General features: G+C 49.0%; 1 protein-coding gene across 3 annotated transcripts in view; it reads left to right on the top strand.

The window, feature by feature from the left end:
- The window catches only part of LMF1 (lipase maturation factor 1), a 164,130-nt gene that overhangs the window by 136,570 nt on the left and 15,302 nt on the right, over positions 1 to 12,258 (top strand). For all 3 annotated transcript variants that reach the window (XM_048961400.1, XM_048961401.1, XM_048961402.1), the window contains 3 exons: positions 1,157 to 1,331; positions 3,735 to 3,888; positions 7,377 to 7,560. In XM_048961400.1, the coding sequence (XP_048817357.1) occupies positions 1,157 to 1,331; positions 3,735 to 3,888; positions 7,377 to 7,560 (513 nt within the window). The remainder of the gene's footprint in view (positions 1 to 1,156; positions 1,332 to 3,734; positions 3,889 to 7,376; positions 7,561 to 12,258) is intronic.

The following is a 12,258-nucleotide window of genomic DNA, read 5'->3' as shown; positions in this document are numbered from 1 at the left end:
GCATCTTCATGGGACTGGTTGCTGGCTGTAGGAACTCAGTGGGGCAGATAGAATGGAACATGACATGTAGGGCAGCACACCCTCTGATAAGGAGCAAAAATCTCTGCGCTGTGCTTGGGGAAATTGCTTGTGCTTACAGAGACTTGTGTGCATGGTTTGCTTGCAGTAGGAACTGGGTGCTGCAGAGGAGATCCAGCAGTTGTTCTGTGTGCTTGGTTTATGGGGCTGCAATGAAAGGCTCTGTGGAGCTTGGGGTGTACCTTGAGCAGAGGTGCAGCTGCATCTTCACTGCAGCTCATGGATGGAAATGGCAAGGAAGTGACATCATGCAGCTGAGGGAAGGCTGCAAAATGAAGCCATATGCTGCGAAGATGTGGTTCATGGCCAAGGCCAAATGGGCTGTGCCCAAACACCACTGCTGTGCACTCATCAGGACTTGCTGGAGAACTAGGGTGCAAGAAGGTTCCTTCTGTTTTTCAAGGCATTGTAATAGCAAGAAGAAGTAATGTGTACCTACAAAAGGTCTTTCTTCCAGTGTACACAAATATTTACAGAGACTCCTCCAGAGGCTCCCACATTTTTCCACTTTCTATTCCTTACACATGAAGAAAATTCTCATAAATGGGCAATAAAAGCTAAAATTAAAAACGCCTCTTAAAAAAAAAAAAAGCATGCTTCTATATTTAAAGCTGCTCTTTAATTAGAAAGTCCAATATTTCCTTTTGAAGGGTTTCAGAAACATTGATTTCATGGATACGTGGACATCATGGGGATGATGAATGAGCCCTTGTTGCTGTGTGGGGTTGGGAGCAGGAGGAGTTCTGCTTTCTCCTTGAGGCATGGCATGGTGAGACCTGTCTGGGTCACCTGTCCCAAAGCTGTGTGATGAGCAGGGGGTCTTGTGCCACTTTCCCATTGCAGTACACTTGCACTTGAGTTCCCAAGAGGAGCACCAGCTCAGCCAAGGGGAGAGCTTTGGGTGCTGCTGTGTGTTTAGGGCTGCTCAGACCAGGCTGGACTGAGGACCAGAGCCACTCCAAGCGTTTCTAAAGCTGTTTTTAAGGGAGTTGCATTCAACAAATCCTCAAAGAGGTGGGAGCTATTGAGGCGTCCTCCAAACTCTACAGCACCTTCTGCTTCCTTCTTTCCACGTTAGGTGCTGCTGATCATCAGTGGGAACCTGAGCTTCCTCAACTGGCTGACCATCGTGCCCAGCATCGCCTGCTTTGATGACCGCAGCCTGGCCTTCCTGTTCAGCTCTGGGCGTGGGGGGGTGAAGGAGCGTGTGCTGCAGCTGCAGGGCAGCAGTGAGAAACCCCCCATAGGGCTGGGTGAGTTCTTCCGGGGAGGAGGGAAGTGGCAAAGAGGTGTGTTCAGCTCAAAGGCTTTCTATCCTCTCTTTCTGGAACAAACGTGAGTGGACGAGGAGAAAATTCTGCCCCCTACGCGGCTCCCTCTGGGATGTGAATATTATCTGAGCGTTGCACTCCTGACGGATGTGTGCAAAGCCAGCAGCTGGTTTGTAAATCTGTGCCCTGTCGGTGCCACTAGAGGGCATGTCCCAGTGCAGGTACAGTGCTGCCTGCATAGGGAACGCAGCTGGGTTCCTGGCTTTGTGCTCACCAGCCAGCATCAGGCTCCAACTCGAAATAAGTACTGTAGAATTGCACCATTTCACTTGTGATCTGTTTTATTTTATTTTGACTATTTAAAGTCAAAGATGAAACACGCAGTGCAGTTTTGGGGCAAGGAGCTCATGGGCATCAGAGCATAAGTAACTGAGGATGGGGCTGGACTTCCAGGAAGAGCAGAACTGATTATTGATTTACTGTGGGACCAGCAGTTCTTCCACGGGCTGAAAAGAGAGCTCAACATCCTGCTTGGGAAAGGAGAGCGGAGCAGCTGCTCCTGGCTATGCCTACAGGGAGGGAATTGCCCCAGAGCATCCCAGATTCCCCAGAAGTAGGATGGAGGCAAACTCCTGTTCATACCAGGAACACAAGAAAGCAAATACGAGGGGGTTTGTAGCTTACCAACAGGGATTCATGTTGCTGTGATGCTTCCCTCTGGAGGGAGTTTTCAAACAGCCTGGCTCCAGGAGGTGCACAAGCAGCACTGGGGTATTTTTCATGGGGCTGTGTAACAGATGTACAGTTTTATTTGTAGTGTTTTTGTAAACCGCTTACTAGCGACAAATTGCCTGTAATATCAACAACAATCACAGATGCTCATTTTTAAATACACTGAACATCTGTCAGAGGAGTGAAAAATGTCAACAAGACAAAGCATCTGTCTCTAGTCCTTTCTCCCATACCAAGAAATGCAGCTTATTGGCCAGAGGCAATGCTTCCCACAAGGCTGATGTAGCTTCATTAAGTGTTCTGTGTCCTATATTACATATTTGGTTGGGATTGGATTGTAAATGTGTCCCTGTGCTGGAATTTAAAACAAACAAACAAAAAAAAATTGGGGAGGAATTTTAAAGTAATATGGTTAAATATTCAGTGTGAATTTGGTTTTCTGCATGTTTTTCTGCAAACAAAGCAGAGGCTGTTGAGCTGGCACTGATGGGCTGTGTGGCAAGAGGCTTAGAGGAACTCTCACCCCTGGGTCACAAGAGCAGAAGACAGGAGGGTGTCCCACTTGTGACCTGGTTTAACAGGATCTGACTGCATCCTCATGTGCGTATTTCCCACTGGGAGCTCCAATTCCCACCGCCAGTGCTTGGCTCCCGTCTGCTCATCCAGACCCCGTTGGCTCATGGCCTTTCCCAAGTCTTGCTCCATCCTCGCTGTATTCTCCAGTATTAAGCCCTTCTCCTTCTGTGACAGCTTTGCTGTCACCCCATAGGTACGGTGACAATTGCAGCATCAGGACTGAGAAGGGCAGGATCCTGTGAGTCCTTTAACTGCAGGAGGTGGAGGACAAGCAGTGCGTAGGGCCAGAAACTGACTTGTGGAGCTGGGTCACAGTTAAGGGATCGTGCAGTGCTCTGGGGCTGAGCCTGATCCTTGCTTGCAGCTACAGAGTTCACTGAAGAGACAAAATGCTGCCCAAGCACCCCACAGTGGAGCAGAGTGATGGGGGGAGGCAGATTGGCGAGCTCCTTTCCAAATCCAGTGCTGCTCCAGAAATGTTCTCAGACTAAACAATTATTAATAGCTTCTGAGAGGGGTTCAAATAAACATCCCTCTCCTGCAGAGATAAGGGGAAAGCTGCGTGCTATTGCTTTGAATCTGATCCGTTGGCTGTTAATGTTAAACAAATTAAAAACGGCCATAAACATAGGAGCTCTTCAGAGGTCACCGCTGCTTATTTGTCTGATTGCAGCAGGTTTCTCCCTAACTCCAAATGCCACGTGAATGCAGCCCAGCCAACAGAGCACTGCTCCTGCATTAATGATAAGGGGTAGGGAACTGCATAGGGAGGAGAGGATGAGGACAGAGAGGGAAAGGCAGAAACGAGCCTGGGTGGTGGGAGCCAGATACAGCCCAGGAGATGATGCTGAGCAAGGTGCAGGTGCCAGCTGTGTTCTTTCCCCACTTCCAAGGCAATGATTAATCTCACATTTTAGACATTTTTCTTTTTAGTCCTTTCTCAGACTATTTAGAGAAAGGCAGATCTGCTCAGCGATAGCGGCTGGCAGCAGCACCGGCTGTTTGCTCCTGGCTGCGGGGCAGAGCTGGCTGTGGGCAGCACTCACATCCCTCTGCTCTGCTGTCATGTCCCCCCAGGATGCCACATCCGCAGGGTGGTGAACATCTCCTTTGGGCTCCTGATCGCCTACCTCAGCGTGCCTGTCGTCATCAACCTGCTCAGCTCCAGACAGGTTATGAATACGTCCTTCAACCCCCTCAGGATAGTCAACACCTACGGAGCTTTTGGAAGGTATTGCATTTTAATGGCACACTGCAGAATCACAGAACCATAGGGTCATCCAGTCCAACTTCTCCCTAAGGCAAGTTCCCTGGAGCACATTGCAATGGGACACGTCCAGGTGGGTTTTGAATATCTGTGGAGAAGGAAACTCCACCTCCTTCCTGGGTAGCTTGTTCCAGGGCTCTGTCACCCTCACAGTAAAGAAACTTCTCTTAGAGCTTCCTGCGTTCATTTGTGATGCTTGTCCTGTAGCTGGGCACCACCAAAAAGTGCCTGGCCCCATTCACTTGACTCCCACCTTTTAGATATTTAATAGAATCGTTATAAAATGATTGGAAAAGGTCTCTAAGATCAAGTTCAACCATCAAGACATCCACACCGTGTCCAATCATGTCCTTGCTTATAAGGCCACTCCTCATATTACTAAGCATTGACGAGATCCCTCTCTTCCCCAGGTTAAACAGCCCTGGTTCTCTCAGCCTTTCCCCTTCAGGAGGTGCTGCAGGCCCCCACCATCTCTGCAGACCTCTTGGTTCTCTCCAGCAGTTTCCTGTCTGATTTGGACAGGGGATCCCAGCACTGGGTGCAGTGCTCCAGATGTGGCTTCCCCAGGGCAAAGCAGAGGGGATGAGAACCTCCCTCACCTGCTGGCTTCACTATGCAATGCCCCCCAGGGTCCCATTGGCCTTCTTGGCCAGCAGGGCACACTTCTGGCTCACAGTCACCTGTTGGCCACCCGGACTCCCAGGTCCTTCTCATAGAGCTTCCTTCCAGCAGGGTCGTATAGCTCTCCACTGTCAGCAGCAAGAAGTGTGGTCCAATAGCCTTAAATCCAAACAGGAATCTTTCCAGTAGCCATAGACTTGGAATATCTGTTTATGAGAGAGAAAGAGAAGAAGGAGCAGGTTTCTTTCCCACTGAATTATAATTTGTTTTCTTTGAGCTACTTTTAGTGAGCTCATTATACTGATGGAGCAGATGTAATAGTGGGATGAAAATATCCATAAGAGAGTTCATCCAGTGGATATTCCTCACCATCACCAGCCCACTTTATTTATGGTGAACTCCTCTTCCCGTGCGCATGTTCGCTGTCCCTCATGTAAATATTCACATAAGCTGTTGGGTAGCAGATTTAAGGCCAACAAAAGGAAGTGCTTTTTCCAACGAGTGACTTGGGGAATTCATTGCTACAGGAAACTGCGGAGACGAAAGTATAAATGGGCTCAAAGAAAAAAAAAAGAGCAAGACAGATGGAGAGGACAGGCTCAGCAGTCTGGCTGCTGCCGTCAGCTCAGGAAATCCCACTGAGGGCTGCGAGATGGGGCTGGACAGGGGAAGCACCTCCACCTGCATTAGGAACCTGAGTCTGGGTTTTGGGGCACAGGCCAGCGAGCTTAGGCAACCTGCAGTCCATGGTGAGTGCTGTCCCACTGCCTCTCCTTGATCAAAACACCTGTGAAAATGATGAGAAACACCTCATGCTTATGGAGAACTAGCCAACAGAGTTAGGCAACCTTGTCCTGAAAGCTTGCAGCTGGGGAACACAAGGCAAAGGGCATCAAGGTGGAATGAGCAGAGTGGCTTATGTGCCACCACAGAGGTGACAACAGAGCCAGTTCTTTCTGCATGCATCTTGGGTTTGGCTGTGCTGCTCCCTCCCTTCCCTAGGGGCTGCTCTGGGTTGGTGGGCTGTGAGCAGGTCTTGTAGGAGGAGCAGCAGTAATAAGGCTTTTATGAGAGCATCAGGTTGGGAGAAGCAGAGCCCTCTGTAAGCTCTGGAGGTGCAGAGCACACCTGCAGGACATCACATGGATAGGCTGTTTTCTCTGATGTTTTGAACTGCAGACATTATAGGAAAAATAACAAACTTAGAGGGAAAAAAAAAAACAAAACATAATTAAAAATACCAGTGCTAAAAGGTTATGGAAAACACTGAAGTTTCTCCATTTTTTCAGAGAGAAAGAAATAACCCCTGAGCCTCTTTGAAGGCTGGAGCGGTGAAGCTACGGGAGATTGTTTTCTTTGGGTTGTTGTTCGTTTTCTTCTTCAGTCTATGGTTTCTGCTTCAGCAGTTACCAGAACCTAAAGAGCATGTGATGAAATGCTGCTGTAATATGTTTGTAATTCCAGCCTATGTAAACCAATAAAAAGAGGATTGCAGCTTATAATGAATATACGATTATGTGAAACTTGACATATTTTGAATCACACAGTAGGAACATACTTTTATTAGTAATTTGGTGTCCCTGATTTACAGTGTGTTTCTAACCATTGGGCAGCTGGCCACAGCTCATAACTCAGCCCAGTGTACAATATGGAACTTGGCTGGAGAATCCAGAAATCTATTAAACGGAGGTAACAATTATAAGCTGAGATGCACAGCATTCTGTGGGCTGGAGGCATCTATCACTGGAAAACATCAAGGGAGAAGGTGGTGTCTGTGTGTTTCCAGAGTTTCAGTTTTAGGGCTGTAGGAGGAAGGACCAAAGGAGTGAAAGATGAAAGGGTGTCAGGAGCTGCATGGTTTGGATAAGGGAGAGTTATGTGTTTGTGAGGAAAATCAGCTCTTCTGCATAGATGGAGCATCACTGCCAGCTCATTGGAAACTCAACAGTCATGTTTTCACATGGGCTTAGCGTGGCCTGGACAGTTTGCTATCTGCACTGTCCCACACCTTGCTGTGCAGAGAAAGTCAAACCCAGCAGCAGAGGGAATGCGTGTGACCTGCCATGAGGTTGAGTGCTTTTTAGTGCAGATTCAAAATGTCTACTGTGTTTCAGGGGCGTTTTTTTTTTTCCTTTCTGCTTTCCTTGGCTTGATTTGCAGCAGTTCATACAGTACCTCCTTCTCTTGCTGAGGAATAGCTCTGTGAAACCTCTCTTGTGACCAGGAAGGAGCATAGGGACTGGTGGTGGTGGTGCCCTAAGAGCCAGCTGCTGAGCACACTGCAGAAGTGAAGGCCCTGGGGAGACCTGCTAGCAGCCTTCCAGTATCTGAAGGGGGCTGTAAGAAAGAAGAGGACAGACTCTTCAGCAGGGTCTGTTGTGACAGGATGAGGGGAAATGGTTTAAAACTAAATGAGGGGAGATTTATACTGGATATAAGGAAGGAGCTCCATGCTAATGGCAGTTGAGGAATGGCACAGGGTGCCCAGAGAGGTGGCAGTGCCCCATCCCTGCACACATCCATGACCAGGCTGGAGGGGGCTCTGAGCACGGATGTGGGTGTCCCTGCCCAGTGCAGGGAGTGGGACCAGATGGCCTTAAGTTGGTCCCTTCCAACTCAAACCGTTCTATGATTCTATGCCAAAGAGAGAAGTTGGCCCACAAAGAGAACGAAAGTCATAGAATCACGGGATCACTGGGACTGGAAAGGACCTGTAAGATCACCAAGTCCAACCCTAAGCCCTCACCACCACACCCACTAAACAACGTCCCGAAGTGCTACATCTACCCTTGACTTGAGACAGATAACAGACCTGATGTTGTGTTCTGCAGCATCACCAAGGAGAGAACCGAAGTCATCCTCCAGGGAACGTCCAGCCCAGACCCCAATGACCCCACTGCTGTCTGGCAGGAGTTTGATTTCAAGTGCAAGCCTGGGGACCTGTGGAGACGGCCGTGCTTCATCTCACCCTACCATTACCGCCTGGACTGGCTGATGTGGTTTGCGGCCTTCCAGGTACGTGCATCCCCTGGACCAGGGAAAGCAATCCATGTGAATTTACAGTGTGTGTGGGGCAGGGGGTGGATATTTGAAGCCTCAGCTAACTTAATTACGTTTTTTAAAAAAATTGTATTCCTAAAGGATGTCTGCTGCTGTGAGGCTTTTTAATTGTTTCTCAGCAATAACAAGAGTTAAAGAGATGGAGGTAGTGCCTGTCCCTGAATTGGTGGTGCAGTGGGCAGCCATTGCTCTCTGTTCTGCATAGGGACGTGGCATCCTCACCTGGCACCCACAGACAGGTAAATGGGTCTCCATTAAGGAAGAGAAGAGGGGAATTATTGTAAATTAATTTGTTAACGTCCAATAGCCTTTTCTGCAAAATGGCATGGCCAGGAGAATGTAGAGTAGTGTTACAAAGTTGGGGCTCACGGCAGTGGTGGGAGCAGCCCCATTTCTCCCCTTGTTTTCACGTTCCTTCCTGGCGTTCTTCCTCTTTCTCTCCCCCTGCCCCAAACTTCACTGTTTTTTCTTTGTGGTATTTTCATTTAGATGCCTCTTAGATTCCTCAGTGATGACATAACCATCGCTCTTTGGCTATGGTTTTATATTTACCCTGCTAGTTTTTTTGTGTGCTGGAATTTCATTTAATCTGCATTAGGTATGCTTATCCGACAGCAAAGGTTAAAGCTCTGGCCAGCAGCATTGCTCAGCGCTAAATGACGGTGCAGAAGTTGGAGCTGTTGGTTTAAAGCTTCCTGCTTTTCAAGAGGGCTCCAGCATGGAATCACAGCATGGTTGGGTTGGAAGGGACCTCCCAGCCCTCCCAGCCCCACCCCGTGTCATGGGCTGGATGCCCCCACCAGATCAGAATGCCCATGGCCTGAGGAGCCCAAATAAGCACAAGGCACTGATACTACAGCATCATGGCAAGTGCTGCTGTGCTGGTGCTGAGAGACATTGCCACGCACCAGCCCTGTCTGTCGGCAGGCAGCGGCTGTGCGCTGAGTGACAATGATGTATGGGGGAGCCTGGGGACGAGCAGGAAGAGGAAATAACACAGCCTCATTTGCATCTTTATGATTATTTTTTTAATGCACCAGGAGGTTCCCTGAAGTCCACCTATCAGACTGGGGGCTGTTGGGGCGTGCACATGCAAAGGCGTCTGTCCGCACCGGCTGATTAGCAGTAATTAGTGCTTGTGCACAGGAGATGCGCTGTCTCCTCCTGCTGCGAGGTTGCCACGAGGCCACAGATCCTTTCCATAGCAAGATGTGGGTGTTCACATGGCCTCCCACTGCAGCTTGGTAAAGAATTTCCCCCTAATATCTAATCTAAATCTCCCCTCTTTTAGTTTAAAGCCATACCCCCTTGTCCTGTCACTATCTGCCCATGTAAAAAGTCGCTCTCCTCCTGTTTATAAGCTCTCCTCAAGTACTTCAAGGCTGCATGAGGTGTCCCTGGAGTCTCCAGGCTGAATACCCCTGGCTCCCCACCTGTTTCAATAGGAGAGGTGCCACAGCCTCTGAGTGTCCTCATGCCCTCTTCTGGACCCCTTCCGTCAGCTCCACAATTCTCTGTGCCAGGGACCCCAAGGCTGGACAAGGGCAGAGCAGAGTAGGGGGACAGTTCTCTCCCTGCCCCACTGCCACCCCTTGCTGATGCAGCCCAGGACTCTGTTGGCTGCCCCTTTTCTCACTGCTCAGATTGAGTCTGGTAAGGCAGTGGGAAGGATGAGGAACCAGAAGCCAAAAGCCCAGCAGAAGTTTGTGCAGTCGGGTGAGTTCCACAAAGCCCATACAGTAGTTTATGGAGTCCATAAAACCAAGTTCCTTCAGCCTCTGGATTAGGTTTAATTTGTTTTCAGAAGTTCTGGATTTTTTCACCCCGCTGTTTGCCGCCGTCGCGGGGTTGGTGCTGGAGGCAGCCGCTTAAGGACCTGCCATATCCCGTTCTGACAGGCTGCAGAAAAGTCCAAGGAGTTTGGGGGAAGGTATTTACCATCCCTTTGTGCTGCTCCTGACAGGTTCCTCTTTGCACCTCATCACCGCTTGACATACGACGCCGTCCTCCTGCACAGCTCCCACCTTGGCTGTAACTGCAGGACGTGCTGTGAGCCCACTATGGGGGAGCCAGGGAGAGCCAATGCTGCCCTGCTCTGAGCTGCAATTAGCAGTTGGCTGCTAATTACCAGAGTGCCTTAATTATAAGTAATGTAACGTGGCATTATTTTCCAGGAAGCAATGTTTGTGATGTTAATTTTATTACTCAAATACAGTATGCCGTTTACAATTGAGGAAGAGGTCTAAAAGCCCCCAGTGGTGCTGCAGGTCTGGGTCTGAGCAGGTAGAAGTGAAAAGCCCCCCTCCTGAGCCGAGCATCCTAATTTGGGAAGGATGCAGCCAGTTGGCACGGGTGCCAACAGAGGGGCCTACAGAATCTTGGGTCCACAGCGACCATGAGAATAGCTCTGAATGCTCTGGGAGCAGGAGGAAAGGCAGCAGAGCAGGTTTGGGATGTAGGAAAACCTACCGCAAAGTGGAAAGTAACAATCTGTTTTCTGGGTCCCTGTGGAGAAGGGAGGAAATAATGGGCTAAATGGCAGAATATGATTTAATCTCGGGAAAATTCAGGTTAAGCGGTAGGAAAAAAGTTTCCAACAGGAAGATAATGCAATGGCAGAATCTGCAACTGGTTGTTTTAATGCAGAGATCTCGATTTTGCTGGAAAGAGATTGTTCAAGCATTGTGTGCCCTCCAGCTGATGGCAGCGCTCCTGTAATCATCTGACTTACGGTGGGTGTTCATAGGGGCCCCATCACCACAACCCCAAATGGAGCCGTGCTGTGCTACTGGTACAGAAAGCACTGTGGGCAGATCTGCAGCAGCCTGTGGTGGGTTCAGCATCGGTCAGAAGTAACAACCAGAAAACAAAATACTGCTCATGCTTCAGGGGCTTCGAGTTGGTCACTTTTCCTGGTAGCAGGATGCCTCGGGCTTGGCAGAAGCACCTTGTTTGTAGAACAAGACGTGTTCTTCACCATTGGGCAGCAGTGGAAAGCCTTCAGTGCTCTGAATAATGAAAAATCAAAGGAAAGGATTCTTCTTTCCTTCTTGTGGCATGAAGGGTATTTCTTCTGTTTAGACTGTGTAAGCTTTCCATAGTGGGGTCTGCGTCTGGCCAGTGCAGAAACATGCTTGTGCTGCTCACCAGGTCGTAACCAGACAGAAAATAACAATCCCAGCACCATCTCAGCACTGTTTGTTAAAGCTCAGTGTTCTGTTATACCTTGAAGTGACTCCAAAAGTATCCAGGTGTCGGGATGGTTTTGTGCAGAAGGTGTGCAGCTAAAATTCAGATCGCTTTGTTTCATGTGTTTGTGAAGAAGTGAATTGGGAATTGTGTTACCTCGTGTTAACTGAGTACAGGGCACAGGATGCCAGTGTGCCGTTCAGATTGCACATCACCGTGTCCTAAAAGCCCTCTGAAGTGGCATGTACTACCACTAAATGACAGCAATTGTGGGGCACCTAGGAGAAAGGTGTGTTTGCCAGATGTGATGGATGAGTTTATGGGTGCAACTCAGCTGACTCCCAAAGAGAGAACAGAAATGTGAGCAGCGGGACAGGGGAGCTGGGAAAGGAGGCTTCACCTTACTGCACGCACTGAGAGAGCTGAGAAAAAGAAACCCGATATGGAGAGAAGGGAGATGAATATTTTAATAAAATACTGTATTCCAACGTCTGTTACCTGGGTCGTCCAGCCAGGAGGTACAGGAAAACGCTGCATGGCAGCAACGTGCAGAAGGAGGTGTGTGCAGGGCAGTAAAACCTAAACCTCATGCGCAGTGCACTAGGCACAGCCTTTTACATTTCCTTTCCTTCCCCTCCTAAAAACACAGACCTCGATTCACTTCCATTTTCCATTGCCACATTCAGGTGGTTTGGTCTATGTGCAGAATGTGGGAGTTATATTTTCTTTGTTTGGCTGGGGTCGGTTGTCTTCCTCCGGGGACGCTTCTCTGGAGGGGAAAGCATCTTAAGGGGTGGCTCTTGGTGGGTTGGGGAAACTGCCCTCTTAAATGGTACAGTGAGAACAGTACTGCAGAGGAGTGGTTTGCCTCTTTGGGGAACTCCTAGGAAGAGGGTGAGTTGATGGGAAGTGATGGAACCTGGCCTTGGGAGGTGATGGGAAGTGGTGGGACATGGTGTAGCCTTTAGCCTTCCTTGGTTAATCCTCTTGGGTAGAAGGATGGCAGCAGACACTGAGATGGAGTTCTAAGAAAGCAAAGCCTTGTGTTGGTTGTGCTGTTCCTTCTGTGCAATATGGTTCATTCCTCTAGCTGATAGCTCAGCTTCTCTAAACAGTGAGTGCTGAGGTCACTCCTAAACATCAGTGTAAGCAGAAATATGAGTATTGGGTGAAAACATCCCCAGTGGTGGAGTTACTGCTTTGCATCCACAATATGGGTAGGCTGTGGTGCCAGAAATGCCCCTTACAACAGCATGGAAATGCAAACTCCCCCGCCATCCACCCAATGTGAGAACATGCAGAGCTCCCAACCATGCAAAATCATAATGCAGGGCTCCAATGCCAAGTTTCCAGCTGTTTCCACATGTGCATCTCAGAGTTACCTCCTCCTGTGCGCCTGTGCCAGGACTGAGATTCAATAAAATGCCACACTAATCCGCAGTCCTTTTCCATTAAATGACCAAT

Source organism: Lagopus muta, chromosome 15 (genome assembly GCF_023343835.1).
Source record: "Lagopus muta isolate bLagMut1 chromosome 15, bLagMut1 primary, whole genome shotgun sequence".
Lineage (NCBI taxonomy): Eukaryota > Metazoa > Chordata > Aves > Galliformes > Phasianidae > Lagopus > Lagopus muta.
Note: the sequence above shows the minus strand (reverse complement) of the source record. Positions and strands in the feature narration are given on the sequence as shown.